This window comes from Lepidochelys kempii, chromosome 8 (assembly GCF_965140265.1).
Source record: "Lepidochelys kempii isolate rLepKem1 chromosome 8, rLepKem1.hap2, whole genome shotgun sequence".
Taxonomy (NCBI): domain Eukaryota; kingdom Metazoa; phylum Chordata; order Testudines; family Cheloniidae; genus Lepidochelys; species Lepidochelys kempii.
The window spans coordinates 22003837-22030413 of record NC_133263.1 but is presented as its reverse complement, the minus strand read 5'-3'; the positions used below and the strand labels follow the sequence as shown (position 1 = coordinate 22030413).

The following is a 26577-nucleotide window of genomic DNA, read 5'->3' as shown; positions in this document are numbered from 1 at the left end:
GCAGTCTGCCTAGGACTTAACTATCTTGAGTAGTTGTGTATCCTCTGCAAATTTTGTCACCTCATTGTTTACTGCTTTCCCAGATCATTTATGAATATGTTGAATAGGACTGGTCCTAATACAGACCCCTTGAATTTTAGTTTGTACTGACTTAGCTAATACTTTTTATGTAGCCTAGTTGAAAAACTAGGTAAATATCTAGATGAGTTGATGCACTTCCTTGAAGACCTCTGCATAACCCTGGTTGAGAACCACTGCTCTACACTGTTTAACTGCCTCATTTTCACCTGAGCTGTATGTGCAAGTGACAGGGAGGCAGCATAAATAAATAGGTGTGCTAATGATAAGGCTGGTAGGTGTTTGATTTGGAGAAACAGCAGCGTACTCTTACCTTCCTTCAGCTATGCCTGTAAAGACTGCCCCAGCCTTGTCTGCAGACATTCTACAACTGGGTATCATTAGTGTACATATGTTTCCTCATATTTACAAGATCTCCAACTGACCTGGTTATACAGGTATAACCATGGTGGGGTGATTCTCATTTAGGAGTTCTTGCTTCTGGCTGTTTGATAGACTAGAAGAGCCATTAGCATGCATTACACAGGGCAGCATACAGCAGTTGCTGGGCTGGTTTTGTCCTTACGCTGGGCCACTCTAAACTAAGCTGCCACACTCTGCCACTCCTAGCGCCACAGCATGGGACAACAGTAGCACATAGAAGTCCCTGCTGTGGCATCCCCAAGGCAGTGGCCTCTGCAAACAGGAGGGGCAAGTTTTATCACTGCTGTCTGGTAGCTAGGCCCCTTTGAGCAGCAGCTGCCTTTCACATAAGAACTGGGAGTTCACCCCATATTGGGCACTTGGAAATAAACTACAGAGGCCCCCCCAGGAATAGGTGCTGTACAGGGATAATCAAAGCTGCCGGCAAAATTAGGAGAGAGGGACCCACCAAAAAAGGGGTATAAGTTCCCTACATTCAGCCAAAACCAGAATGGAGGGCAGACCTTGTACAGTATGAAGGTCTGGGGCGGGGACAGGACAAGGCAATAATAAACAGGCATTTAGTCCTAGGGGAGCAGGAAGCCTGTCCTCCTCAGTAAATCCCAGAGACCATAACCTACCTTCGGATGACAATGAGTTCCAGTTGAAGAGGGTAACACTGTACAATAAAGCTATTTGAAATGAGTCGTCAATAAGGAGTAAACTTGCTCGAGTATATTGCATCCAAAAGGGCAAAATGCGACAGACCGTGAGTCACATAAGTGCAGTGATTTGCAAAGTGAAGTATTGGGAGATGCAGTAGCATCCGATCATTTTGCAGTAAGGCATTTCTCTGTGCAAATGGGCTTAGACTGAGGGCTGTATTTATGGACACGGCAAACAGTCCAGGAAGCATGGGAGAGCAATGATGCCATCACATCACCAGATGGTTTAGTCCAATACAGAGATCCCTGACAGCATACCCGTGGGAGTGTGAAAGAGCCTGTCAGAGACATGAACAATATTTCTGGGAGTCCAGATGAAGGATCACTAAAAAATCCAGATGAATGCATCTGACTCTAAACAGCAGGAACTAGAATAGCTACAAATCTTTAACCCTACAGTACTGCCCACATTTAAACAGCACTTGCAATGCGCAATACATTTCAACAGTCAAAAAATCCTGAAAAAAAAATGTTTATTAGCACACACAGTATCCAGACATCTAGAAGAAATCAGCAAATTCCAACATTAACTCAAATCTCTGTCATCAATCATCAGCACCACTCCCCACACTTCCATATGAATTTCCCTTTCATACAGCTAGAACCTTTGGGTAAATAAGAGCATAGAAACATATGAAAAAAAAACATACAGAAGGTTTCTTATCAACTACAAGGATGTAACTTTTTGGAGATCAGCAATTCTTTGTTCATTTGACTCAGCAAAAGTGATATCAAAATATGTTGTGCTTTAAAATAAAAAAAATACTAAAATATAAAAACTTAAATATTTTTAAAATCAGAGTGCTAATAGCAATTGATTTATCACAGCTGTTTCAACAGAATCTGTTAATGAAATATTGAGAATTTGAGGTCCACATAACATTCACATTTTGCGCTGCATACAGACAGGCTGCCAAACTTATATGATCGTGCCACCGGGAGCCTCATGGAAGAATTGAACCCCAATGTGCCCCACTGGCAAGATCTACAGAGGTCATGAAGTAAGGTGATTGCTAACATAAAGGAGGGTTGTCAGAGTCCAAGAGCAGAGAGCCATTTCTACTGACCAACACCACATAAGAACAGCCATACTGGGCCAGACCAGTGGTCTATCTAGCCCAGTACCCTGTCCTCTGACAGTAGCCAATGCCAGATACTTCAGAGGAAGTGAACAGAACAGGGCAATTTATCAAGTGATCCATCCTCCGTTGTCCAGTTCCAGCTTAGGGCAGTCAGAGGTTTAGGGACACCCAGAGTAGGGGGTTGCCTTCCTGAACATCTTGGCTAATAGCCATTGTTGGACCTATCCTCCAAGAACTTATCTAATTCTTTTGGTCATCACAACATCCCCTGGCAATGAGTTCCACAGATTGACCGTGCAATGTGTGAAGTACTTCCTTATATGTTTTAAACCAGCTGCCTATCAATTTCATTCCGTGTGTTATGTGAAGGGGAAAATAATACTCCCCTGTTCACTTTTGCCACGCCAGTCATGATTTCATAGACCTCTGTCCTCTCCCCCCCCTTAGTCTCTTCTCCAAGATGAACAGTCCCAGTTTTTTTAATCTCTCCTCTTATAGAAGCTGTTCCCTACTTATAAATCACGGTTGTTGCCGTTCTCTGTGCTTTTCCCAACTCTAATGTATCTTTTTTGAAATGGTGCAACCACAACTGCACAAAATATATAAGGTGTGGGTTTACCATGGAGGATATAGTGGCATTAGGATATTTTCTTATCATCTATCCCCTTTCTAGCAGTTCTTAACATTCTGTTAGCTTTTCACATTGAGCAGATGTTTTCAGAGAACTATTCATGATGAGTCCACAATCTCTTTCAAGAATGGTAATAGCTAATTTACACCCCATCATTTTGTATTTATAGTTGGGATTATGTTTTCCAATGTGCATTACTTTGCATTTATCAGCACTGAATTTAATCTGCCATTTTATTGCCCAGTCACCCAGTTTTGTGAGATCTCTTCGTAACTCTTCATAGTCAGCTTTGGACTTAAACTATCTTGAGTAAATTTGTGTTTGCAAACTCTGCCATCTCACTGTTTACCTTTTCCAAATCATTTATGAATATGTTATACAGCACTACTCCTAGTATAGATCCTTGGGGGACCCCATTATTTACCTCTCTCAACTGTGAAAACTGTTTATTTCTACCCTTTGCTTCCTATCTTATCCCATGACTCCAGCTGAACACACATTTGTTATCTAGTCATCTACATTAAGTGCTCAAGTTCCAAGGTTCATGGGTGTATTAAAGTGGAAATGATTAGTGTTTATGTGACATTTTCCCTCCTCCGCCAAACCTTCCCTTCTAATACACTTCTGTGTTCAGGTCAGGCCGTCATAAAGTGACTGGGAAGAAAAAGCCAAAGGGCCCAATTCCTCCATGGTGTAACTCCCTGAAGTGCAAAAGAGTTATGCCAAAGAAAAATCCGGCCCCCTGTGTTTAGCGTGCAAGCTTTACACAAACCATGGAAGACAGCAAGGGGACAGGAATCTCCACAGAAGAAATTCAACTTAGCCATAGACAACCTACACCACACGAGGGGTGTGTGTGTGTGTTTGAAAGGCAACAGGTCCAAAATTAGCCTAAGCTGTGTAACTCCTGCTAGGGAATTTGGGAGATTGGCCCAAAGGTTTGCCTAGTTGCACTTTCATTGTGGGATTCAAAGTGAAGTCGAAAACTAGGATCAACAGCGGCGATACCATACTTCTCTCTAGCACATTTAGTCAAAGGAACTCACAGCACTTTATACACCTTAAATTAATCCTCACAACAGCCCTGTAAGGTACGCCAGTATTGTAGAAGTTACACAGATAAAGAAACTTAAGTGGATGCTTGCTAGAACTTCCCATGAAGTATTGATTTCCAGGGCTGAGATCTCAAGTACCTGCCTCAACGTCCTAAATGGTCAGATGCACATACACACCTTAAGAAGTGTTTTGTAATGAAGAACTGGAACGCTGAATCACCCCCAAGGGAACTTTGGGTACCGCTGTCATTAAGAGGCAGTTTTGCACTAACCATAAGAGACAAGACATGTCTGTCTTTGAATGAAACTCATTCAGATGAATATGTTCTATGTTTATGGAATCTTCCCAGAAAGTCTTAATTTGTAGCTGCCTATTGAGGGAGGTTGTAATCTCGAGAGCCATCACAACAAGACCATGGGTACCTCTCCTGTCTTTTTCAGCATCTCACATCTGCAAAGGAATACCTCCGAGCTAGAGCTGGCGGCCGCACTAGACAAAAGTCTTTGGAAGCAGAGCCCAAACACCTGCCAGACCATAGGTTTGATAGCAAGTGAGAGGGCAAGAACTCCTGAAAGAACCACCTGAAAGTACAACTGTTCACCCTCCTTGCCTTTTATAATGCAGCTGATAGCTTGGGGTCTTCTCTTCCATTATTTCTTCTGCTGTTCATTAAATGAGGGTTAGATTCCCATTTAGCTCAGAGATAGACATTAGCATCTAGTAAGTCAGTAATGCTGGGGATGAGGAGTCTACCCATCCTTTCAGTTTAGCTGAAGGTATCACACAAACAAACTGTTCAGCAACAGAGATACACATGCCCTATGATCTTTCGCCAGGCTGCACCAGCCAGACTGCCTTGAGCTAGAACACTTTAGGCCAGCTCCCACTCTCGACTGGCACTTGGATCCCTGCCTCTCTTCACTTGCTCATAATTGCTGCTGCAACTGATTCAAGGACACTTGGAGCTTTTGCTAAGACTTCTCTCCTTCCATCTAAAAAAAATGAAATAAAGCCTAAATTTGATGTCTATCCACAGCCAGGCAGAAATAGGCTATGAATTAGGGTTGGGAAAGTCATCAGTGTTAATTGTGTATCTGTTAGCTGGTATTTTGTTGACAAAATAAGAGATCATATTTCCCCTTTCAGGGTTAGTAAAGAGTGAACCGTTTCTGGTGCTTGGAAGCTGTAGCACAAATGATCTAGAGATAGATTTCCCTTCTCTTAAAAATACTTCTTGTTTGGAGAACAGGCCTAGATCCTTGCTCAGTGGCTGAGACTTGAGAATAGTTCCTGCTCCCCCTGCCTGGTGTCACTCCCACTGTTTAACTTCAGTGAGAAGCAGACAGGTCTGCAGGGCTGTCCCTAGGGGGGTGTGGGGACCGGGGCGAAAGTGACATCACTTCCGGGACTGACTGCGCCGGAAGCGTCTAGGAGAGGCTGGTAGAGGCGGTGCCTTCCCAAACAGCCAAGTGTGGCTCTCCCTCCCCCAGCCAGCGGTTCACCCACCGCCCATGCGGCGCCAGCCCAAGTGTGGGGCTGGGAGCGGTCACCCTGATTCACTGTCCCCTAGGGACAGCTCTGAAGTCTTAGCTGGAGAGCAAACATTAATCTGATCAAGTTTCAGTTGATAATTTTTTTTTTTTTTTAAAAACCCTCATCCATACTCAAATACAAGATGATTAAGGCTTTGTTAATTCAGAATTGCTTTTTCTGAAGAGAGATGAGAAAAGTCTGGCTGAAAATGGCAGATGCTTTCACAGCTCCTTCTGCGTAAGGGAAATGGGAAAAAAAAAATAAAAGACCACAAAAGAGTCTCATAATAATACTTAGCACTTAGCTAGAGCTCTTCATCTCTACGGTGCATCTCAAATATTATTTAATCCTCACAACGGCCCTGTGAGGTGGTCAGTAAGTATTATTATATCCCTATTTTACATATAGGGAAACTGAGGAAGAGTGGCTAAGTGACTTGCCCAAAGCCAGGGAAAGAGTATGTCAGAGCTGGGATTGGAAGGCATAAATTCCTGGCTCTCAGATTCTCTCTCCCCAACTCCCTCTTCCCCCAGTGTAAGTTTTGAGAGAGACGTGAATCCAACAGAGAAGGGGAGCTAGCAGTGCCACATGCTTCTGATAAATAGCAGGACTTCCAGTATTACACACACTCAGAAAAAGTGACATTAAATAATTGAGCCTCTTGGAATTAAAGCCAAGATTATGCACATGTTGTGAAGAAGCCAATGTACAATACAAACCTAGCTTAATAAATAAAGAAAAGACATGCAGCTGCTATCGCCACTGTGTGGCAGAGTCCTCAGCTCATTAAGGTCCCAGATCCCGGTGGGTGCACCCACCACATTACTCCTGCGACTCTACTGCCACACCAACTTGTGCGTGTCTGATAGTGCGGCCATGGAGTTTATAGCCATCCTGAGTCACTAGGGCCACTGTGCCCGGCTGCATTCCCTCTGCTGGCACATGGCAGACTATTTCATGGTCGTATGGATCATATTTGCCACCGACGGGGTTCATCTTCTGAAGGCCATGCTTGGCAAATACTCTTTGCAACTTGGCCTCTATGAGGGAGAGGCCTTCATAGATCTTCTTGAGGGTTGGTTTTGGGTCACTAGGCTCTGCTTCTCTTGCAGCGCTCTCAGTAGTCTTCTCCAAGATATCAGCTACCTCCACCAGGTCCTTGCAGAAACTCTGGATCCCTGCAGCCACATACACAAATAGGCAGGATGTTAAGCAATGTCAATTCAGTGGCAGACAGTGCAAGGCTACAGCATCACCCTGGGCATATTGCCATGCCACACTAGAAGGGACTGATCCTAAGAGATGACTGCCTTCAATGGTAACTGAGGGCATTCAGCAACTCCTGCGACTGGGACCTCAGTATTGTACAGACAGCACTTAAGAGTGCACTACAGGCTCCCAGAGACCATAGTAAGGGGTGAAGTATATACCTAGGCAGATCAATAGCTATGCAATATATACAGGTTCCATAAAGCAGAGTTATTTCACAAAGAGTCTCAATATTTTGTTTGTCCTGTAACCTGGGACATTACAGTGAGACTTCAGGTGACCCCTGGTAACATAGGCGTGGTCCAGAATCCAAACCTTGTTGCCATTTAGGAAACCCAGCTCAGTTTGTATACATTTTGGGCAGCTGTATATTTCTGGTTGCAGAGAATCTGATATGAAGATTGACCAAAAAAACCCCTCTCTCAGGTGGTAGGCACATGTTCACTGAGGCCTGGTCTACATTGGGGGGTGGGGTGGGGGGAGATCGATCTAAGTTACGCAACTTCAGCTATGTGAATAGCGTAGCTGAAGTCAACGTACTTAGACCTACTCACCGCGGTGTCTTCACTGTGGTGAGTCGACTGCTGCTGCTCCCCCGTCGACTCCGCCTGCGCCTCTCATGGCGCTGGAGTACGGAAGTCAACAGGAGAGCGCTCGGGGGTCGATTTATCTTGTCTAGACTAGAGGTGATAAATTGACCCCCTGGATCGATCGCTGCCTGCTGGGTACTATAGACATACCCTTAGTAACATAACAAAAAGGGATCTGAGATAGATGGGAGAGGAAAGGGGAAGACATTAGCAACAATTAAACACTGCATACTCCTTCATATATAGGTTTGACAGCTATGTAGAGAACCAATATGGAGGAGGAGGAGAAGAAAGAAGAGAAGAGAAGCATCCATAGCAGATCAGATATTGGTCTATGTAGCCTTGCATTCGGGCTTATTCCAATGCCTTACTGAACCCCATGTCTTCCCAGCTGACCAATTCTAATGTAAAGCAAGAATCTTTATTATTTCCTTCAAACCTAAAACATACACTATAAAAACACCCCAGGAAATTCAAGAGCACCAACAATGTAGATGGACCCTGAATGCAATAGCTATTTCCAAGCAGACCAGGCAGGCACAAAGCAAAGGAAATATAGGCACTCTTACCCAGGATAAACTCCAAGAGCCTCCAGATAAGCGTTAACTAATGAGAAAAAAGGAAACTCCTAGGACTGATATGGGCTACAGAGCTTTCTATCCTTAGGTTTCTGGCTTGAATCAAAGTCATACCAGTAGTATCCTAGAGTGCTACCATCTGATGATTACTTGGCAACCTATGTGATATGAGGTGGACGACTCAGCCCAGTTCCAAGCTGACAGGTGCCCACATCACATAAAACCATAACTAGCATTTCTGATGACAGTCTAAGCAAAGGTGCCCAGGACTGGATTCTCCATGGGGACTGAACTATCCTCTCACCCCTAGAGGTAGTCCCTTCACAGAAGGGTTAAAGTACATTGACAGGACAGAGTTTGGAATGCTTGCTCTGCTGTTTCTCACATTGCACCTGCTCTGTGGATAATCAAGGATATCAGTCTCCAGAGCTATCAATCCAGCCCATTTCACCAACACTAAGTTTACTCAACACATTTTAAGAATACATGAATTGAGAAACATTAATTGGCTTCTACCCCAGCATGCACTACATCCATTAATTTCATAGTGGAGGTGAAGGGAAGAACAGGATCTCAGTACTAGAAAGGAGATTGCGGCTTAATGACATTGCACAGAGCCTGGAATAAACTCCAAGTGCCAATTCTCAGCTGGTGTAAATCATCTTCGATGAAGTCAAGGAAGCTACGCTGATTTACACCAGCTCAGCAGCATTTTACAAATACATTCCCCAAATCCAAAAGGATGTATGGTTGATTAGTATAGATCATTCTTACAAAACAGACCTTGGAAAAAAGAAACAAGCCCTAGGGCTATCACCGAGATAAGCCCACAGGATTTGGGTGAACATGCAGATACAACAGCTAGCGAGTCCAGCCACCAGTCACTTCAGGCCAAACACAACAGGCTTTAGAAAGAACAAGAGCAGAAGGACGGGGAGGGGAAGCTGCTTATTTGTACTTTCTGCTCTGTTTCTTAACTTCGCTTAGCCAAGCAAGTCACGCTGCCGCAAACAGTTCCAGCAGCTCTTTGCTTACCGAACAGCTTGGCATCTTCCACAAACTTCTGTGTTCTCCTCCGGACGTTTTCAGAATCTGCCAAGGCTTTCTGGTATCGCTCCTGCACACACACAGCAACGGGCACAGGCATCAGACAAGGGGAGTGATCCATCACAGGGCCACACCTATTGCTGTAGAACCTTGTATCCCCCTACACAGACAATCTATTTAAAGAGATACTCCCCCTGCAAGTTACCAGCTCATGCTGGCTCCCCGACCCCAGTTACAAAGCACACACATGCCCAAAGGCCTCTCCCATTGCTTGAGGCAGCAAAACTAGGAGCAGATTAACAGCACCCAAGTCACTGGTCAGGAGGATTTTGGGCACAGCTGAGCAGACCACTCTGCACGGTCAGGTCAGTCTGCTGTTTTTGGACCATTCAAGGTGCAGCTCTTGATGGATTCTTTCACTTAGCAGCGGACTGGGAGGTCTTAGCAATGAATGTGCAATCAGCTGATGCTTTGCTGGTGCAGAAGATAGCTGCTGTCAGGGAAAATTTCTAGAAAGGCCCTGCACCTTTCCCTCTTCTTTAGCCTTTCCTACTCAAGGGGGTAGCTACAAAAAAAATCTCACTAGTGCAGCTGAACCAGTGTTGGCAGAGGTGGCACCCCTAGGGAAGATCAGCTCTTTTTAGTACCATGGGAATTAACCCTGTTTGGAACAAGTCTAATCACGGTGCTCAAATCGTTGTGACAGTGGTGGCTCCTCAATAGAGGGCTGCCAACATTGCTCACACCACAGTAGCTGAACCAGTTGCTCTCCCCAACTGGACAGTGGTGGCACTGTGATAAAATAGTATTGGTCACCTCTCTCTCTCTCTCTCTCACCCCCCCCCCCCAACCCCGTTTGTTTGAGTGAGGAGTAACATTTCTCAGAAAGTGCCTCAGCTGAAGTGGAGTCTTTTACAATATTTCAAATTCTATGTTCACGTGCCACATTGGTACATTTGCATTGGGATAAGAAGAAAATGAGGGTGGCAAACCTACCAATGTGGCACGTGAAAATAGAATTTGAAATATTGCAAGATGTAGAGACAACAGAGAAGTCCAATAAAATGCATTTGTTTGTAGCACTCTTCATAACGTGATGATGCGCAGGAGGAATCTCAAGAGAGGGCTCTCAACTTTACTGTTTGCCTGCCCTGTTAGTTTGTCAGGCCAGAGTCTGTTGCCCTTAAGGCACAGTGTATCCATGAGGGAGCTTGGAGCCGTCTTGGGGAGGAAGTTCATATAGTTAATACATTAGTGGTGTGCTAATTTACTATTTACTCAGGAACTTATAGCTTGGTGGATAAACCCATTTTATAAATGTAAACAGTACAGAATCATAAAGGGATTCAGAGCATCAGCCAGTAATGATGGCTATGAATTTACCTTAATTGTGAGCTCAACTGTAAGGAGTGAGTGAAAGCTCACAAAATGGCACAATCTATAATAATACAAATTGATGGAAAAAGATGCAAAAGGGAGACAAAGGCTGAATTAATCCAAACAAAAAGTCCTACTGATGTAACTCAAGGACTGGGTTACAATCAAGCCTGATAAACAAGAGAAGCTCTCAACTGGAAATCAATTAACCAAAATCAGGGTGCTGGAAATTAAGCCTACTTGGTGAACATAAGGAGTTGGGATATTTTGCCCATCACTCCCTTTTGGGATCTTTAAAAGACCAGACTTTTGGGAGAAAAAAATATCAAGCAGCAGCAGCAGTTTGCCAGCAACTGCTGAAGCAAGCTTTACCACCATGGCTGCCACCCCCGCTGTCTCCTGGGATCCCACGGTCTATTGTAACACCACTGGGCCGTCCTGATCCTGAGAGATGCCCTGACCAGACTGGACCAGAGAGAGGGACACAGATGACATCACCACCTCCACCTGCTCTCTCTAAATCCCAACCACCACCTGGGATGTGACATTGTCACACACCTCCAGACCCATCCCATGTGTCCTTTTCCTTCCTCACCTTATTTCTTCTCTTTCCTACCCCTCTCCTTTTTCATTCTAATAAGAGTCTGACTTAGTTGGCCAAGACTGGGTATTTTGCAACACCATAGTAAACCAGAGAGGAAGATAAAAGCAATGCCCTAAACAGCCTGATGTGAGTACAAGTTTGCCAGATCTCAGAGTGGCTAATAAGACAGTGCACCATGCCTCTGTTTCTCCAATAGTGAGGTTGCAAGTGAAAGTCAATACCAGAAATGGAAGTTGCATTTTCTGTCTTTGTTGTTCTTTTTTCTCTTTTGTTAGGTTTCAGAGTAACAGCCGTGTTAGTTTGTATTCGCAAAAAGAAAAGGAGGACTTGTGGCACCTTAGAGACTAACCAATTTATTTGAGCATAAGCTTTCGTGAGCTACAGCTCACTTCATCTGACGCATACTGTGGAAAGTATTCTCTTTTGTGTGCATCTTATTTTGTGTTCTTGAAAATGGGACTGGACTTTAACAATAACAGCAGCTCCAGCCCATTTCAATTAACTTTCTCTCTTTTCCCTAAAAAAGGGACAGTTATTAGGATCTTTAATACCATCGAAGAGACTGTCAGCCAGAGAATTTTCCCCACTAAAGACTCTATGGCAAAAAGGAAAGGGAACAAGGCAAGCTGTTACAATGAAAGCCTTACATAATACTTTACCTGTTTTCCTTTCTTTTCTGTATCTTTAACAAAAGATTAAAAATTTTTAATCATGTGTTTGCCATGAAATGAAGCAGGCTGAGATCTGTTTAACGTTGGATTATGACAGGGTCACATTAACATCTTTGACCCCATTAATTCAATTGAAATGAGTACAATGGCGGAAGGGTTACAGAACGGAAGTAACTCATTGCTTTGAGGTAGAAGTATGAGGGTGTTCCAGTTAAGATGATGCAACACAAATGAAACAGCCATCTCTTTCAACTGTGGAGAGTCACAGGGAGAGGACAGGGAGGAGGCGAAGTCTAGAAATGCAGAAGGAGTGCATGAGCTAGGACGTGATTACAAGTTCACAGAGATGGGATGAGTGATTCCATTCTAAAAATGATGAGAGTGATTAACTGATAAGATGAAGGAACTGAGAGGGATAAAGGCAAGGGTAGAGGCCCCCACCCCACCTCTTCCCGCCCCCCCCCTTCTCCCTAGTGCCTCCTGCAAGTCCCTGAACAGCTGATTGCAGTGGGTGGGAGGGGTGCAGGGGAAGGAGCCAATCTACAGAGCACGCACTATTTTTTCCCCTGGAACATCCATGGAGTCGGCGCCTATGGTAGATGGAAGAAACACTGCTCTGCTACCTAAAGCAAGAGTAACTTGGCCACAACCCGACCTTGTACCTAGAGTTTAGAGAGCAGGATTTCAGAACGGATGCTGATTTCCAAATGCATAGGAAACCATCTCCTCAAGTAAGAAAAGTAGCTAAATACATTCCACACATCAGGCCTGCCTGAGCTGGATCATTTTGCACATTTATCTGAACTGTATAAACCCTTCTAAGACCTGGTGATCCTTGAATGCCATAAGGCCAGGCTAATCAGGATCATCATCCTTTGAATTCTCACAAGACACAGGCAAAATTACTGCAGGTCTAAATAGACAACACTCAAAGATTTGAAAAGGGAATCTCTAACACACACAGGATTTCCTAGCCAGGATCAGACTACTTGGTTCATCCAGTCTTGTCTCCTATTTCCAGGAGTAATCAACAGCTGATGTTTTGGAGGAGGACATAAAGCACTTTGCTAACTGGGCATTGCCTCCTAATGTTATGCAAGGGTAGCTGGTTGTCACCCTGCAGCCTGGAGATGGCTGCCTTTCTGTGGTGAAGAGCTTTGGGATGAAAGATGTCATCTATAATGTATTCAGGCAGGTGGCTGAACAGTGAAATGAATGAGCCCTCCCACTTTGAAGGGACTGAACCCTGAAGACATGGGGATACCTTTGCTAAGATGCTGCTAGTGGTAGACTCACAGTTAAATCACGGACTTGTTCTTCCAGTTTGCTGGCTTTGAGCTCTAGAGTTCGCTCAGAAAGGGGATGCCTTGGCTCATCGCGGGGATCCTCTGGTCCACATTCATCTCCCGTGCTCCTCTGCTGGGCCGCAGTGCTGAAGACACACAGGCAATCTCTGAAATACAAGCCCAGGGCAAAGAAGGAAGAGAAACATGATCCAGAGCTCAGAAGGGAAGATGTTGCTTTGTGCCCATCATCAAGGTTAAAAGCACATTCTGTTTGGAGACACCTAGGTAGGATCTTAACTCATGTAAAATAAGCAGATATGAAAGGCAGATATCACGCTTTGGTGCTTAGATAATACAGTGACTGGCGCTAGTCAGACACCAAGGCCTTGCCTACACTACAAAGTTTTGTCAGCAAAAGCTGCCTTTTGCCGACAAAACAGGGGAGGTGTCCACACTACAAAGCTACTTTTGGCAGCAAACCTCTGCTGTTCTGCCGACAAAATAAAACCACCTCAGCGACAAACAAAGTTTTTTGCAGCAAAGTTAAAGCGACAAAGTGTTAGTGTAGACACTGCTGTTTGTTTTGTCCACACAACTGGCTTCCACCAGTATCCCACAATGCCTGCCTGCTCACTGTTTTGATCTCTGCTGCCTCGCAGGCATGTGCCCCATCCCTTTCAAAGCTCTTGGAAGTATCTGACAACTGCGCCCTGCTCCAGTTCGGGGAACAAAGAGCAAATCATTAACATGGAATGCTCCTGTTCTGCCCTGCACTAGGAATACAGCAACAGGCTTGAACAGGGACTGGGAGTGGCTGGCTCATTACAAAAGCAGCTTTGCCTCTCCTGGAATTGACACCTCCTCATCTATATTGGGAGTGGACTACATCCACCCTGATCGAATTGGCCCTGTCAACACTGGTTCTCCACTTGTGAGGTAACTCCCGTCTCTTCATGTGTCAGTACATTTATGTCTGCATCTGTAATTTGCACTCCATGCATCTGAAGAAGTGGGGTTTTTACCCACAAAAGCTTGTGCTCAAATAAATCTGTTAGTCTTTAAGGTGCTACTGGACTCCTTGTTGTTTTGTGGACACAGACTAACACGGCTACACCCTGATACTTAGCAGCAGGCAGACTGCTGCTGCAGGAAGTGGCGTAAGTGTGTGTGGGGTGGGGGGACAGACTACTGTGCTGCTTTGACACTCCTCAGCACAGAGAGCTCACCAGGCTGCTCAGACTGTGGCTCCCAGCAGCTGAAGAGACTGTGGGAGAACTGGGAGGGAATCACAGGACCACAGGCAGGCAGGCAGAGCGGGCTGCCTGGGGAGAGGAGGTTAGTTCCATCATGGAGGATAGGTCCACCAATGGCTGTTAGCCAGGATGGGCAGGGATGGTGTCCCTAGCCTCTGTCTGCCAGAAGCTGGGAATGGGCAACGGGGGACGGATCACTTGATGTTTACTTGTTCTGTTCATTCCCTCTGGGGCACCTGGCATTGGCCACTGTTGGAAGACAGGACCCTGTGCTATACAGACCTTTGGTCTGACCCAGTATGGCCATTCTTATGAGAGACTGCTGTGCCATGCAGAGCCGAGGGCTGACGTGCGGGGTGTCCCCTTCCCCCGCCTCAGAATAGGTCGCTCAGCCTGCTGTTTCCCCCGCCCCAGATATACCACTCTCCTCTCCCTCCCCTCACACAGTTCAGTTGAAAAGCTGACAATCTACTACGAACTGGAAGCTCCAAGAAGGATGGGATTGAGAAACCTCCATCAGGGGATGCTATACCTGCCCCCCCCATGAAGCATTGCAAACCCTTCCCAAAGCACCCTGCAGCAACCTATCCTGAGGCAGGAGGAAGGGGACACCCCCCATGTCAGCCCTCGGCTCTGCTTGGCACATAAGTCTCTCATAAGAATGGCCACACAGGGATAGCTACCACAGTGTTGCACTGCTCTCTGTGTCGATGCAACAGCTGTTAGTGTGGATGCACTCTGCTGACAAAAGAAGCGAGTGTGGACATGCAACAGTGGTTTTAATTAGGGCCGTCGATTAATCGCAGTTAACTCACACGATTCACTCAAAAAATTAATTGTGCTTAATCGCAGTTTTAATCGCACTGTTAAACAATAGAATACAATGGAAATGTATTAAATATTTTTGGATGTTTGTCTACATTTTCATATATATTGATTTCAATTACAACACAGAATACAAAGTGTATAGTGCTCACTTTATATTATTTTTTATTACAAATATCTGCACTGTAAAAATGATAAACAAAAGAAATAGTATTTTTCAATTCACCTCATACAAATACTGTATTGCAGTTTTCAGAGTAGCAGCCGTGTTAATCTGTATCCGCAAAAAGCAAAGGAGTACTTGTGGCACCTTAGAGACTAGCAAATTTATTTGAGCATAAGCTTTAGTGAGCTACAGCTCACTGGGGCCCCCTGGGGGGTTGTGAACAGGTTTCAGGGGAGCCACCTAGTAGGGCCAGCATTAGACTCACTAGGGCCCAGAGTAGAAAGTTGAAGCCCCACCACATGGGGCTGAAGCCCAGGGCCCTGAGTCCTACTACCCAGGACTGAAGCCAAAGCCTGATCGATGTAGCTTCGTGGGGGTCCCTGTGGCATGGGGCCCCTGGCAATTGCCCTGCTTGCTACCCTCTGATGCCAGTCCCGACTTTTATATGCAGAAAAAAAGTTATTGTGGCACAGGTCGGCCATGGAGTTTTCATAGCATGTTGGGGGGGGCCTCAAAAAGAAAGTCTGAGAGCCCCTGAAATAGTATTTTTCAATTCACCTCATACAAGTACTGAAGTGCAATCTCTTCTTTGTGAAAGTGCAACTTAACAAATGTAGATTTTTTTTTGGGTTACATAACTGCACTCAAAAACAAAACATTGTAAAACTTTAGAGCCTACAAGTCCACTCAGTCCTACTTCTTGTTCAGCCAATTGCGAAGACAAACAAGTTTGTTTACATTTACGGGAGCTAATGTTACACACTTTTTATTTACAATGTCACAATAAAGTGAGAACAGGCATTCCCATGAGACTTTTGTAGCTGGCATTGCAAGGTATTTACACGCCAGACATGCTAAATATTTGTATGCCCCTTCATGCTTTGGCCACCATTCCAGAGGACATGCTTCCATGTTGATGACACTTCTTAAAAAAATAATGAGTTACAATATTTAAATTTGTGACTGAACTCACTTTTTCAATTCTGGCTCTCTTTTACCTGCATTCTCCCATATATTTCATGTTATGGTAGACGCAGATGACAACTCAGCACATGTTGTTTTAAGAACACTTTTGCTGCAGATCTGACAAAATGCAAAGAAGGTACCAATGTGAGATTTCTAAAGACAGCTACAGCACTTGACCCAAGATTTAAGAATCTGAAGTACCTTCCAAAATCTGAGAGGGATGAGGTGTGGAGCATGCTTTCAGAGGTCTTAAAAGAACAACACTCTGATGCAGAAACTACTGAACCAACAAAAAAGAAAATCAACCTTCTGCTGGTGGTATCCGATTCAGATGATGAAAATGAACATGTCACACTTCTTTGGATCGTTATCGAGCAGAACCCATCATCAGCATGGATGCATGTCTTCTGGAATGGTGGTTGAAGCATGAAAGGGACACATGAATCTTTAGCGCATCTGGCCCGTGAATATCTTGCGATGCCGGCTACAACAGTGCCATGTGAACCACCTGTTCTCGCTTTCAGGTGATATTGTGAACAAGAAGCAGGCAGCATTATCTCCTGCAAATGTAAACAAACTTGTTTGTGTGAGCAATTGGATGAACAAAAATAGGGCTGAGTGGACCTGCAGGCTATAAAGTTTTACATTGTTTATTTTTGTATGCAGTTATTTTTTTGTACATAATCCTATATCATGAAAGTTGATCCTGCAGATAAAGAGACTGCACTACAGTACTGGTATTAGGGGAATTGAAAAATACTATTTCTTTTGTTTTTTACATTGCAAATACTTGTAATAAAAATACAAAATGAGCATTGTACACTTTGCATTCTGTGTTGTAATTGAAATCAATAGATTTGAAAATGCAGAAACATCTCAAAATATTTAAACAAACGGCATTCTATTATTGTTTAACAGCGCGATTAATTGCGCGATTGATCAGGATTCATTTTTTTAATCGCTTGACAGCCCTCGCTTTAATTAAAGCGGCATACCTTTTGCCGACAAAACTTTGTAGTTTAGACAAGGCCTAAAGAAGTGAGCTGTAGCTCACGAAAGCTCGTGCTCAAATAAACTGGTTAGTCTCTAAGGTGCCACAAGTCCTCCTTTTCTTTTTGCGAATACAGACTAACACGGCTGTTACTCTGGAACTTGGAATGTGTAAACAGAGTTCAAATGCAGAGAGCTGCATCTGCTCTTTGGGGAAAGAAGCAGCAATAGCCCAGGTGGACAATAAAACTTATAACCCTACAACTTGGCACGTTCGTATCTAGTTCAGAACCCTTGCTTTCAGGTTGCTTCACCTGCTGAAAAGCGTGTGCGCCTAAAAGCCTGGAGACTAAGCTACCGTGGTTCATGGTGCGACAGCCAGGTCACTCACCCCGGAGAGGTTTCGGAGCAGCAGCCGTGTTCGTCTGTATTCGCGAAAAGAACAGGAGGACTTGTGGCACCTTAGAGACGAACCGATTTGAGCATAAGCTTTCGTGAGCTACAGCTCACTTCATCGGATTGATCCTAGAACAAGCCGGCTCCTACATTGGCAGCTGAAATTACAGAACCACGAGAGTCAGGAAATTGGACTAAGCTGTATAAACACTAAGTACTATCCAGGTTCATAGGAATTAGTCCCAACACAACTTGGTGACTCTCTCAGAAACTAGTTAACTCTAAATAGAAAAAACATCAATCAGCGTGTGAGACAGTTCAGGCAACTTGCAAAACAGGCAGCAGGTTGCACAGCCTGCAAAATAATTAGAACATTTAGCACTTACGTGGAACTTCAAAGCCTTTGGCGAACACTAACCATAATGCCACCCTGAGAGCAGAGTCACTATTTAACGCCCCTAATCTACAGATGGGACACTGAGGCAGAGAAGCAATATCTTTCAGAAAGTCACAGAAAGAGTTTATGTCAGAACCAGGACTGCCACTCAGGAATTCGCTGGCTCCAAGTCCTGTGCTCACCCCAAGCCTGCCTATCATCCTCTCAAACTTCACACCAGATTAGGATTACATTCATAGTTTGGGGAAGTGTTCCTCCAAGAAGGCTCCATTCAGAAAGCACATTGGCATCTGCTGAACAAGAGTTTCTAAATTCTTGGGAGTGCCTGTTGAGCTCTCCCCGAAACCAAGATTTTCAATATCTTCTCTAAAAAAGGCTTGTTGACATGGTAACCAAAAGCTTTACACCAACCTATGACCATCAAGCCTAACTATTAGTTAACAGCAAATAGTGTTACAATTCCTCACTCAGCAGGCCACCTTCTCCGCTCTTTTGTCTTTGAAAGGAGGTTGTCCCATGTCCCACAAGACCAACAACCGATATCCAGAAACTTCCTTATCCCTTCCAAACTACATCTGCATATAAATATCTGCTAATTAGGTGCTTAGTGCACCATCTGCATGGCAAACTGTCCCTTTTAGTGTGCGGCAAGCCAGGGTGCGAATCTACAGCACACTAGTTTGCTGCACACTAACTTGCCCTGTGAACCCTGCTACCATGAGGTGGCTGTCCTTGCACTAGGCAATCCTTACGTAATAACCCAAGAACTATTCTAGGGCCTGTCTACACTAAGCTGTTTTCCAAAAAAATTACTCATTATTCCAGCTCTATCTGTGAGAGTACCAGCATAGACAAGGAGCTGATGGCTGCTAGCATTTTAACCACCACAGCATGGAGATCTGTCTTGGACAGAGGGATGTGATTTGGAGCACTTTTAAGGTGCCTACTGCTGTGATGTCTAACTGCCAGCCAAATCTATCTTGGTGACGGTTTCCCCCTCAAATCTATTATAATGGCTGAAGACTGAGCAAGCTTTTGCACTACAGAATAGACTTCACAATGCAACATTAAAGAGATAGATTGAGGATATCTCAGTGTACAAACTAACAGTGGTGTCCCATTTACTTTATTAAACTTAACCACTATTGAACAGGGTATCAACGCTGGTTTAAAATTGAACCAAAAGCTGAGAACAAGCATGGTTTGCGTTCCTTATGTAAAGCCATAAACAACTTTTGACAAATTTGTGTCAAACTTTTGACAATTTTTATTTCTTTCCAACTTACTCCAGCTAAATGGATTCAAGAAGGATGCTGATAAATTGGAAATGGTTTAGAGAAGAGCCACAAGACAACATGCCATATTGTAACTGAGTTCCTTGAATCTATCTATTTTGTTTAACAAAAGGGAAAGTGAAGCAGTGATGTGATTACAGTCTATAAGTACCTACATGGGGAACACATATTTGATAACAGGCTTGTCAGTCTAGCAGAGAAAAGTAAAACATGATTCAATGCTGGAAGCTGAAGCAAAACAAACTCAAACTGAAAATACATTTTTAACAGTGAGGGTGGCAATTAACCATGGGAACAATTTACCAAGGATGGTGGTGGATTCTCCATCACTGGCAATGTTTTTTTCTCAAAGATATGTTCTAGGAATTATTTTGGGGGAAGTTCTATGACCTGTGTTATACAGGAGGTCAGACTAGATCAGTGGTTTTCAAACTGTTGGTCGCGGAATGTAAGGCACTGGGTCGCAGCGGCTCTGGTCAGCATCGCCAATTGGGCTGTTAAAAGTCCTGTCAGTGGTGCTGCCCGGCTAAGGCAGGCTAGTCCCTATCTGTTCTCACACCGCGCTGCGCCCCAGAAGTGGCCAGCAGCAGGTCTGGCTCCTAAGCCGGCGGATGGTGGGGGTGGGGCCACGGGGCTCCATGCGCTGCCCCCCTCCCTGAACACCACCTCCACACTCCCATTGGCTGGTTCCCAGCCAATGGGAGCTGGGGTGTGTGAGGGGTGCCTGCGGGTGAGAGCCTTGTGGAACTGCTTGCACGCCTAGGAGCCGGACCTGCTGCTGGCCGCTTCCGGGGCGCAGCGCGGTCCACGGTGCCAGAACAGGCAGGAAGCCTGCCTTAGCACCCACACTGCGCAGCTGACTGGGAGCCACCTGAGGTAAGCCCATGCCCCAATCCTCTGCCTCAGCCCTGAGCCCCTTCCTCCACCCCAAACCCCTCATCCCAGCCCCACCCTGGAGCCTGCACCCCCAGCCCAGAGCCCTGACCCCCTCCCACACCCTGAATCTCTCATTCCCAGCCCCACCCTGCAGCCCTCACCCTCGAACTCCAACCCTCTGCCCCAGCCCCCTCATCCCCAGCTCCATTGGTTCACAGGCATCAACAATTTTCTCCAACTGGGTCACCAGAAAAAAATTTGAAACCACTGGACTAGATGATCACAATGGTCCCTTCTGGCCTTGGAATCTGTGAATGAGATCCTGTGTCTCAGTGGAGAGAGACTATCCCACTAAAAGATAGATAAAAAGATAGGATGCAACTGTCTAGCCAGTCATGCCACAAAAATGCAGTTCACTATCACAAGACAGAGAGAGGCAGAGACTTAAAAATAACTAGGGTGTGTTATTTTAGAATTAAAAGCTGCAAATGGCAAGCAGTTAATTAAAAGTTGCTCTTTAAAAAGAAGGTAACAATATTAACAGGTCACTATTTCCCATAATTAAAAGGAGACACACGTAGGGGGAAAAATTAGCTTAGATTTCAAAACAGATCAGTGCAAGTTTGGAAAATTTTAAGATTTGTAGAGGGAAAAGTGTATATGGGTTGAGTATACGAATTGTAATTATGACTTCTGACCCATAAACTTTTTACATTTCATTTACATAAACTTCAGTCACTGAAGTTAACAAACATGCAGCAGATGAACCATTCAGCCAAAATAGCCTTGAAATGTAACTGGCAGCTCAATCACCTACAGTTTTATAATCCACAGATCCAGACAAATTTTGCTTTAAAACCCTATATAGATATTTCAAGGTGTTGCTGCTCATTCACTTCCCAGGAACAGAAGTTTAGTGAGCTGATTGCATGTGACTTGTGGTGGGTGGGTGTGTATGCACGCAAGAGCGAGAGAGGAATAAACGAGCTAGAGTTTCAGCCAGAGAAACCTGCCTACGTGAAGCAGAGAGCTGCCTGCATGGACTCCCTTTCCAAGCTACTGAAACCAAATCCAAGTCTCAAAACACACCCTCATCCTACAGAAAGTCCCAACTCCCACATGCTGTTTGGATTAGCCTGCCTCATGTGGCAGAGGAGGAACAAGAGCTCTCTCACAGAGCAATGTTTAAAAGGGGTTTGCTCAGAACTGCCATATGGAATGGAACACAGGAAAAAGCTGCACAGTTTGCTTCTTCCTAAGAGATATGAGGCGCATACTACACTAAGGAAACAAACAAGTGTTTATCTGCAGCTACTGTAATACTGTCCCGCCTTCCAGACACAGTGTTAACCCCAGTTTTCCTAGGAATAGAGAGACAAGGTGGGTGAGGTATCATCTTTTATTGGACCAACTTCTTTGAAGATGAGCTCTGTGTAGCTCAAAAGTTTGTCTCTTTCACTAACAGAAGTTGATCCAATAAGACATTACCTCACCCACCTTGCATCTCTAATATCCTGTGACCAACATAGCCACATCAACACTGAAAACAACTATGAATAGAGAGTAATTATACGAGAGGAAGTTAGGAAATTCTGACATGACAGTGACAGCACTGGGGAAATCTCTGAAGGAGTGAGCTGGGTGTGAAAGACTCTGAAACCAGTGCCAGAGATGGGCAGATCAGTGGGGGTAGAAGAGGATTTAGGGGACAACACCCAAATCTATCCATATAGTTTAATCCAGTTATCCTTAAACCTCAAACTTTAAATGATGAGACGGGTAGGTGTGTGATAAGATACATAGCACCATCTCTCCTTCCACCATACAGGATGTCATACAACAGTCTGAAGTTCCCTGATCCACTTTCAACACCCACCTGTCTCATTATCTCTTCTCCCAATTCAAGCTTCTCTCCATGTTCCCTTTTTGGATGTGAGGAAGCCTGCTTCTCTAATGATAATCAGTTACACATCCCAGGCACACATGTCAAAGACCCAGGACAGACAATCCAATCTGAATGTCACTTTCTGCAATGCAATCATCCACTTAACAGTCACTTTATTAGCATGACAGTGTGCAATTGGAGGATACATTTAACATTTTGCATCTATGGACTGGTTTCACACTACTGATGCGGCTTGACTGTCTGTCATGAACAATCCCAATGACACCATCTACAGATCAGAGGCCACACCTATTTCAAGCTGACAGCACATTTACAAGGATAATTACCCAGTACACAAGAGTGCATGAAGGGGAGGATTTCTGGACATAACATGCTTTTACTACAAACCCCAAGCCCAGCAGTTCCCAAAGCACATATGGGAACTCTCCATTTTATTTTGCTTAAATTTTCTTCTTATTTCCCTTTAGAGGAATAAACCTGTGAGCCCTTTGTCTTTCCCCTTCTCTGCTGTCTGCATTTCAACCAAGGAACCAACTAGTAGACATCAGTTGTGCTTTAACACAAGGTCTGAAGTGGGACTCACGTAGAATGGACACTCCAAGTTAAGCCTCCAGGTTAAATCACCCAAAACAGAAGTCAACTACCCCAATCAGATACACAGTACAACTGTATTCAAATCTTGCTAGAAACTAAGCCCAAGAAACACTTTAAGAATATAAAATATTAGGTTATATATGTAATGGACAAAGCAGCAACACTACACTAATTGACAAATTTAAAAGCCTTTTGCAAGGTGTTTATAGAGGCACAGAACTGTATTCATAAGGCCACTTGTCTGCTTTTCTAACACTGAGATAAAGTCAGTGGGAGGCGAGGGCAGAACTTGTCCCACTGCATTTACTATACAACCACTTCCTTTTAGAGGCAAGCTGAACTGTTCAAAGAATGTGCTTTTCAAAATACATCTTGCTTTCACGATTATTGTTTGCAGTGTTGCTATAGCCATGTTGATGCCAGGATATTAGCGATGTAAGGTGGGTGAGGTAATATCTTTTACTGGACCAGCTTCTTTTGGTGAAAGAGAAAGAAGAAAAGCACTAGGCATCTGCCTGAAGAGCTCTGTGGAAGCTTGAAAGCTTTCTGTTTCACCAGCAGAAGTTGGCCCAATAAAAGATATTACGTCTCCACTTTGTGTCTCTTATTTCTGATTAGTTATCTGAAAATCCATGTAATACACATTCAGATTCCATTAAGATAGCTATGTCTATACCCAGGATGTTTCACCAAATTTTTCCAAAGGTTCATTGCACCAGTGGGATCCCCTGCGTAAGCAAGTTTCCTGCAGCCGAGACCCACTTCTAAAACTATTTTAGTTAAACCTTCTGTAAGCTCATGTATTTAGAAGAGTTTTTACAACAGGTTCAGCCACAGGGAGCCTGTCCACACTATGCTCTCCATCAGTGCAGCAGAAGCAATGGGAACTTGTGTGCCATTTGCCCTTGTGTAGCCAAGACTGGTTTTTATGTTTTTTGTTTTTTTTTTAATTCTAGACAACAATTTGCTTTCTATATACACACTGCAACAATTCCATACCTAGAGCTTTGTCAGCATATACTAATTTCCCCACACATATGCCCCAATATGATTATTTATTTGTATTATTGCAGTCTCTAGATGACTTGGTCATGGACCAGCTGCAGCTACATTTGTTTCTGGCCTCAGAAAGAAACAGGGGCCACCCACGTTCTCATTAAAAGCCTTAAAAATGACTGCAGTGAACACACCTCCAGCAAGGTCTATGGTTGGAGCTTTCCTGAAATACATAGACTGAATTACTAGCCCTTGTGCCCCAGAAGTGATTAACACCTGTTCCTCCTTACTTTCAGTTACCTTCTCCTCCTCTCAGTACCAGCACCCAGCAATTTTTCTTCCTTTTATTGCTAGAGATTAAATTAAATATAGTACCTATTTACACCTGATTTAGGAACAGGAAGGACAAGCTGAAAACAGAAGTGCAAGTCAAGGGGGGGGGGTCGGCTCATTGCTGGGAGGGGCCCCCTCCCCTCTGCGGGCCAGGCCAGCACTCAGCAGCGGCCCTGGCCCGGGGAGCAGCTTGAGGCTGCTGGCCCTGCTCCCCCGCGGGTGGGAGGCGCACAGCCCCAGGTGAAAACCATGCCCGAGGACCTCAAGGTGGCCTCCCAAAACGGAGGAGCTCGGACCACGGGCCGCGTTTTAAGGTTTTAACCTGGCTGCACTCCGACGTCTTCCCCCTCCTCCACAGTAGCGCACACTGGCGCCCCCCCCCAGTCCAGCCCCGTCTGCCTGGGCAGGGCACCGGACCCCAACCGCGCCGCGCCCCCCCTCCAGCCCCGTCTGCCTGGGCAGGGCACCGGACCCCAACCACGCCGCGCCCCCCCCCCCAGCCCCGTCTGCCTGGGCAGGGCACCGGACCCCAACCGCGCCGCGCCCCCCCTCCAGCCCCGTCTGCCTGGGCAGGGCACCGGACCCCAACCGCGCCGCCCCCCCCCAGCCCCGTCTGCCTGGGCAGGGCACCGGACCCCAACCGCGCCGCGCCCCCCCCCTCCAGCCCCGTCTGCCTGGGCAGGGCACCGGACCCCAACCGCGCCGCCCCCCCCCTCCAGCCCCGTCTGCCTGGGCAGGGCACCGGACCCCAACCGCGCCGCGCCCCCCCCCCCCAGCCCCGTCTGCCTGGGCAGGGCACCGGACCCCAACCGCGCCGCGCCCCCCCCCCCCCAGCCCCGTCTGCCTGGGCAGGGCACCGGACCCCAACCGCGCCGCGCCCCCCCCCCCCCAGCCCCGTCTGCCTGGGCAGGGCACCGGACCCCAACCGCGCCGCGCCCCCCCCCCCCCCAGCCCCGTCTGCCTGGGCAGGGCACCGGACCCCAACCGCGCCGCGCCCCCCCCCCCAGCCCCGTCTGCCTGGGCAGGGCACCGGACCCCGGCCGCGCCGCGCCCCCTCCCCCTCCAGCCCCGTCTGCCTGGGCAGGGCACCGGACCCCAACCGCGCCGCGCCCCCCCCCCAGCCCCGTCTGCCTGGGCAGGGCACCGGACCCCAACCGCGCCGCGCCCCCCCCCTCCAGCCCCGTCTGCCTGGGCAGGGCACCGGACCCCGGCCGCGCCGCGCCCCCTCCAGCCCCGTCTGCCTGGGCAGGGCACCGGAGCAGCAGCCAGGCAGTACTCAGCAGTGGCACACAGCTCACCCGAGAGTGCAGCCGCCCGGGCTCCCTTGCTAGCCCGCAGTGGATCAGCGGCCAAGCCCCCCACGCCCGCCTCGCTGCACAGCGCGGACAGCCCAAGCACCACGGTGAGGGGCACACAGAGAGCACGGGGGGCAGGGGAGCGATCGGGGCCAGGAAACGCTGTGGACGGGGCCCCTGTGTGATAGGATGAGTAGCCGGCTCCCCCCGCCTTACCTGCTGGGCCGCCGAGCGCCCAACGAGAGCAGCGAGACGAGGTAGTGCCGGGCCGTCCGCAGGGACCTGCCAGCCATGCTCCCGCCTCCTCCCTTGGTCCGCTGGCGTGTGACTGAGCGCCTCCCGCCGGGCAATGCGCCCGCCCCCGGCAGAACTACAGGCCCCGTCGGCCCCCGCGCCGTGGCGTCATGGACTCCAACTCCCATTAGCCCCCGCGACAGCGGGCACAGGCCTATGTACATGCTGCCGGCAGCACAGGGCGGTGGGGACTATAACTCCCATTAGCCACTGCACACGCGGCGGCGCTCCCCATCCCGGCAGGCACCGCGCGGAGCTGCCCTTTAAGCCAGGGCTTGGGCGCCTGTCGCTGGAGCTTGGCGTTGGCAGGAGGATCATCCTTGCTCTCACCCCCCGGGTCCTAGTGCCGCCCGTAGCGGTGCCTGGCGTCTAGACCAGGGGTTGGCAACTGTTCAGAAGTGGTGTACCGAGTCTTCCTTTATTCACTCCAGTTTAAGGTCTCGCGTGCCAGTAATACATACAGAGGGTCTCTTTCTATAAGTCTATAATAGATAACTAAACTGTTGTTAGATGTAAAGTAAATAAGGTTTTTAAAATGTTTAAGAAGCTTCATTTAAAATTAAATGAAAATGCAGATGGCCAGGATCCAGGCAGGATGAGTGCCACTGAAAATCGGCTTCTGTGCTGCCTTTGGCATGTGTGCCATAGGTTGCCTATCCCCGGTCTCGACTCTAGAGGTCCCTTGGGCTGCCCTGCCCAGGCTCTGGTGCAGGTTGGGGGAGGTAGCCTGTCCCAAGCTGCCCCCTCTGTGAGATATGGGTTGCCTGTCTTGCATAGTCTGATGGCTCTGCCCTCCCCCATCTTCTGGAGGCAGGTAGGGTTGCTAATTTTCTAATCGCACAGAAATGAATACCCTAGCCCCACCCCTGAACCCAGCCCCACTGACTACATTCCCATTTCCCTTTCCCTTAGTGGCTTGCTCTCCCGCACCCTCACTCGCTTTCACTGGGCTGGAGCAGGGGTTGGGATGTGGGAGGGTGTGATGGCTCCAGAGTGGGGCCAGAAATGAGGGGTTAAGGGTGTGGGAGGGGGCTTTGGGCTGGGGCAGGGGGGTGAGGGCTCTGGC

At 46.7% G+C, this 26577-nt stretch overlaps 1 protein-coding gene across 1 annotated transcript; it reads right to left on the bottom strand.

Annotated features, from left to right (window-relative positions):
- Nucleotides 1-1661: 1661 nt before the first annotated feature.
- GRPEL2 (GrpE like 2, mitochondrial) lies at nt 1662-25571 on the bottom strand. The gene is made up of 4 exons (XM_073355833.1): nt 25434-25571; nt 12940-13096; nt 8980-9061; nt 1662-6685 (listed from the first exon to the last, which is right to left on the bottom strand). Exons 1-4 carry the CDS (start codon nt 25508-25510, stop codon nt 6330-6332), a joined length of 672 nt encoding a protein of 223 aa, XP_073211934.1. The 5' UTR covers nt 25511-25571; the 3' UTR covers nt 1662-6329.
- Nucleotides 25572-26577: the final 1006 nt, after the last annotated feature.